This window comes from Frieseomelitta varia, unplaced genomic scaffold, assembly GCF_011392965.1.
Source record: "Frieseomelitta varia isolate USP_RPSP 00005682 unplaced genomic scaffold, Fvar_1.2 scaffold_988, whole genome shotgun sequence".
In the NCBI taxonomy this organism is placed as follows: domain Eukaryota; kingdom Metazoa; phylum Arthropoda; class Insecta; order Hymenoptera; family Apidae; genus Frieseomelitta; species Frieseomelitta varia.
In genome coordinates this window covers 14,148-19,618 of record NW_025110798.1, presented here as the reverse complement: position 1 = coordinate 19,618, position 5,471 = coordinate 14,148, and the positions used below count along the sequence as shown (strand labels likewise).

Below are 5,471 nucleotides of genomic sequence, written 5' to 3'. Positions count from 1 at the left end.
CATGTTCAAATAAATTAACACTTAGTAGTTTCAATTAACATTTAGCTGAATAAATTATATATTATTTAATTTACTGTTTTTAAAGTATACACTTTAAATTACAAAGTTTATAATTCAAATTTATCTTTGAAATATACAATTTAACGCTAGAACTTTGTTATATATATAACATCTGTAGTACTTAATAAAATGATTCATAAACATAGTCTTGTATAACAAATAATTAAAACAAAGGATTCCTCACCGATTGCAACGAGCTCGAAATACATTGCCAGGGATAATTTATTGAACAATACTGCGAGCATTTAGAACATTCTCTACGTTCGACTCCGCCCTATCGCTCTAAAGAGGTGAAAGGCTAGCGAGCGAGACAAGAAGACGCAATTTTTAACGTTCGACAATTTACAACGAACGGATCTAAGTAATCACCAGTTAACGTCTATCAAGGAACACCTATCGGGCGTGAAAAAATCTCCGATGATACACGGCAACGTAAAAAACAATTCGCGGAAATTTTCTTGTCTACGAAAAATGAGAAAATGAAAAGAAGAAGAAAAAGAAAAAAAACAAATAAAAATGATTCAGCGAGATAGTATTCAAGTACTATCGAGAAACTTTTATAGAAAGACGTGCATGCAAACAGATAATTTATCGCGCGGTGATTTATAAAATGTAGATCGTATTGTCGTTGCTTCAGTCGTTGCTCCGATCATGTTTCGGTTGACGCTGGTAACGTGTTGCCTGTTCGTCGCGTGGGCCGCGGCGGTGAACGTGAACTGGTACAAGAACATCATCGTGTACCAAATCTATCCGAGGAGCTTCAAAGATAGCAACGGGGACGGTATCGGCGATCTGAAAGGTATCACGAGCAAGTTAGAGCACATCGCGGACATAGGCGCGAAGGCCCTCTGGCTCTCGCCGATTTACACGAGCCCGCAAGTCGACTTCGGCTACGACATCGCCAACTTCACGGACGTCGACCCAAGTTATGGAACTCTGGCCGATTTCGATCAGCTGGTAGCCAAGGCCAGGAAGCTCAAGCTCAAGGTGATTCTGGACTTCGTGCCGAATCACAGCTCTCACGAGCATCCATGGTTCAAGAAGAGCATTCAAAGGATCAAACCGTACGACCAGTACTACGTCTGGCGGGACGCGAAGATCGTCAACGGGAAGAGACAACCGCCAAACAACTGGCTGAGCAACTTTGGGGGCTCGGCCTGGGAATGGAACGACGTGCGCAAGCAGTATTATCTGCATCAATTCGCTGCGGGTCAACCGGACTTGAATTATCGCAGCAAGGCTTTGGATCAGGCAAGAAATTATATTTATATATATTATATATATTATATATACTATATAGTATATTATTATTATATATACTACTATATATACCATAAAATGAAAAAGAAAGTTAGAGAATAGTAGTTTATTTTGAAATTAAAATGTTTCTTTTTTTTTTGGATAGAAATAGTAAAAGTTATAGTTTTCTTTGGGTAGAAATACAAGTGAGGGAATAGAATTTTTTTTACCATTTCGGTTCTTTTCAGAGACCATAATTGTATATTAGGTGGGCCAAAATGTAACTGCTTCTTTCTTTTTGTGTGTGGGAATGGAAAGCAAATTTTTCATGAGAAGCAAAAACTTTATTAACATATTGATCAGTTTGTTCGATTATCTTTTGCTTTTTGTGTTGCAGGTAATTTCATGAAAGTTCAAAAAAGTTCTCATATTTTTCGAAGAAAAAGATTTCTAAGAAGTGAAATATAGTAAACGAATTCTGACACTATCATAATTTACTGTACTTCAGCATACACCTCAGATAATTCTCCAGTACAGTAGATCCATTTTGAATAGGAAAGGAACATTTTCTTTCTCCAATTGTTAAAATCGTGCATTTCTTTTCTGAAACGAGTTTGAATAATCAGATATCATATTGCTTAATAAATTAGAAAAAAAAAAGAACGTTTGCCCAACCTAATATATGACCAGAATGAAAACTATCATAGAGCAACAACTATTTTCTTAACTAAAATATTTTTCATTTCGAATAACGATTGCAAGAAAAATTTTTTTCCGTTGCTGATGACCATTATCGATGAGACAAATTTATTTCGATAAAAATAAAAATAAAGTGAGGAAAACTTCCTTTCGGTTGCTGATGACAATTATTGACGGAAATTTACATCAGAAAGTAACTTTAAAATGTTTTTACAATGTTTCCGTAGTTGCGGAGAATTGTTTCAGAAGGCAAAACAATACTTTACACTTTGCAGTATTATGAACGACCGAAATTGAGTTTTCCTCGTCGATAACTATTATAAATGATCGAAATTAATTTCTGTTAATAATACCTACTATAACCGAAATAGAATTCTTCTCATTCATAATGATTACTGGCAGCCAGAAAAATTTTCAGTCATTTGCAATTGTTATTTGTAACCAAGATGTTTAATTTCTTGAATTTTTTGTAATTTCATAAAAAATTTCTTTACGCTTTGAGAGTAATATTCTCAATGTAAGTGATAAACAAATTTCATTGAATTTTTCCATAAAAAATTTTTATAACTATTATTTTTAGTCTATTTCACTTTTCTAATTAAATTTCAAATTGAAATATCTTTTATCATTTATTCCATCAAAAAATTCTACGGCTTTTAAAATGTTTTGATTGAACGAAAAGCAATACTTTATACTGTTATACCTATATTGGCGATTGAGGTATAACTTCTCTTTTCAATAATATTTGCCAGGAACGAAAAAGTTTTCGTCACTTGCGAGGTGTTTAAAAATCGAAATTTTGTTATTATTACGTTGTTTAACAAATTTGTATTTTGTGACCAATATCTCTAACTTGAATAACTGATATTTTCCGGAAAAAATTTTTGAAATAACTGTTATTTCCTGCAATTCAGGAGATGAAGAACGTCTTCACGTTCTGGATGAACCGCGGCGTCGACGGTTTCCGCGTCGATGCGATCAATTTCATGTTCGAGGACGCCAAGTTCCGGGACGAGCCGGACTCCAACAGAACCGACGTCCCCAAGGACGATTACGATAGCTTGAACCACATTTACACCGTGGATCAGAACGACACATACGACGTGGTGAGCAGCTGGCGTAAGCTGATGGACGAGCACTCGAATCGCACCAAATCCGATCCGAGGATGATTCTCACGGAAGCGTACACCAATCACGAGAATACCATTAGATACTATCACGCTGGCTCCAACGTTCCCTTCAACTTCATGTTCATCAACAAGCTGACCAACGAGTCCACAGCGGAGGACTTTAAAGAACTGATCGAAAAGTGGGTGAAGACAGTGCCGAAGGGCAGCGTTCCGAATTGGGTGGTGGGTAATCACGACAACCATCGCGTGGGCTCGAGATTCGGTGTCCAACGTGCCCAGCAGATTATCCAGCTGTCGATGGTTCTGCCTGGCATCTCGGTGGTGTACAACGGCGACGAGATCGGTATGGTGGACAGAAACTTCACGTACGCCGAGACGGTGGACCCGGCCGGTTGCAACGCCGGCCCCACTCGATACTTCCTCAAGTCCAGAGATCCCGAGAGAACGCCGTACCAATGGAACAACAGCACCAGCGCTGGTTTCTCCACCAGTCCGAAAACGTGGCTACCCGTGCACCCGAACTACCAGACTCTGAACCTGGAGGCTGAGAAGAAGATGTACTACTCGCCCTACTGGCAATTCAAGACCGCGGCCAGCATAAAGAGGCAACCGGTGATCGTGCGAGGCTCCTTCAAGGTCAACGTGTACGACAAACTTTTGACCATCACTCGCACACTAGGGAACGACGTCGTGGTGTCGTTGTTCAATTTCGCCGATGAATCTGTCACTGTGGACGCTGGGGCATTGCCTTCTAACCTGGTCGTTCACACTGTCACCGGTGATTCCGAGTTTCGTCGAGGCACCTTCGTCTCCACGGATTCGTTGACTATTCCGAAATCATCCAGTGTCATGTTCACAAGTCCCAATTTACTTTGGTCGATGGATGAGGAGGATGTTTGAACCGCGTCCCTTTGAACCAGTCTCTTGAGCGTTGTTTAACCTCTTGCGCTGGAACGACGCGCCACGTCGAGAATTTTTTGTCACAAAAATTGCAACATTTTCTCAGTGTAATAAATAAAATTTTCTTAAGTACAACCCTGGCAAAACAATTAAAAAAATTTATTGCTTTTTTAGTAATTTCTGTCCAGTGATGTACCGATGAATTCAAAAAAGGAGACGAATTGTTGTACACGGTTTGGTCACTCGTTATGGTCCGCAATCGGTTGCCAGCGCAAGTGGTTAAGTGTGGGAATTGAAGCAATAAAATATCCCGGTTAATGACCGGGGATTTTATGATTTTAACGTGAAAACATTATTATTGATTATTTACGAATTATTACGAATTATTACGAAATATATATTATTTACGATTACGAAGTATCATTAAATAGTATATAATTATTAATGAGACAATTAAGGTCGTTGTAATCGAAGATCACAGATTGATTTGAACATCGTGATTCATGAGATGATTGCGTTTCAGTTTATTTGTAAATTGAAAATATTTATGCTTCTGATAGAGACGCTTTTAACACAAACTAATAACATAATCATTTTTCTTTATACACGATTCGATTATAATCACATAACGTAGATTGTATAAATTCTGTGTTTGTGAAAGTTAACTGTCGAAGGGTTATTTATAAAATATGTTGTGTTATAATTTTAATCACGTATGAAGTTATTTTATACTATAAAAAGATTACACATTTTTCGTCCAGAATTAGCAATTTTGTTAAACAATATTGGTATTATGGCGATATGAAGAATCTTTTGAACTTATAAGAAGGACAATATTTCGTAATAAAAATATCAAGTCATATCGTGCAATCTTCAATGTACAAATGTATACGTTGTTAATATTAATAAAATATGAAATAAACATTAGTGGAAGATTTAAAACAAACGATAACTTTCATTTTACATGCTTCGCATAATGCTTACGTTTTACATATTTGTGTATAAAAACAGATGTATCATTTAATTCCGAATATTGTTTTCCGTAAATATCTGTCATTCGTAAGAAATAACATAATAAATACATATCTAATTAAATTAATTCGGACTTTTACTAAACTCTCTGTCAATAATAAAAGTACCTAATAAAAGTATCCTTTTTACAAATTATAAATCACATGAAAGCACGCAAAAGCTTCCATAGAATTAGATCGGAACATATACAATTGTACAAATCACTTAAAAAATATTGCTGGTGACTTTGAAGAAAAAATTAATAAAAAAAGGCTAACTACGATTTTAGAAAAACAGAAAAAAGATACAATACCAACGACATTGGCGAAAAGAATTGATATATATGCCATAAAATTGCTAAAATAAATTCAAGTACGTTGCCATCGTGTGACGTGGTCATTTTTACAAATAAACGTCTTCAATTAGCATCTC

General features: G+C 36.4%; 1 protein-coding gene across 1 annotated transcript; it reads left to right on the top strand.

Moving 5' to 3' along the window:
* Positions 1–676: 676 nt before the first annotated feature.
* LOC122538383 (alpha-glucosidase-like) lies at positions 677–4,970 on the top strand. The gene is made up of 3 exons (XM_043672394.1): positions 677–1,311; positions 2,913–4,067; positions 4,312–4,970. Exons 1-2 carry the CDS (start codon positions 712–714, stop codon positions 4,026–4,028), a joined length of 1,716 nt encoding a protein of 571 aa, XP_043528329.1. The 5' UTR covers positions 677–711; the 3' UTR covers positions 4,029–4,067; positions 4,312–4,970.
* The last annotated feature ends 501 nt before the right edge of the window (positions 4,971–5,471 follow it).

What these genes read in the sequence shown, in the direction of transcription:
- LOC122538383 (XM_043672394.1), top strand. Translation starts at nt 712, where the DNA reads ATGTTTCGGTTGACGCTGGTAACGTGTTGCCTGTTCGTCGCGTGGGCC. An exon ending in GCAGCAAGGCTTTGGATCAG is followed by an intron (nt 1,312 to 2,912) that starts GCAAGAAATTAT and finishes CCTGCAATTCAG; the next exon opens with GAGATGAAGAACGTCTTCAC.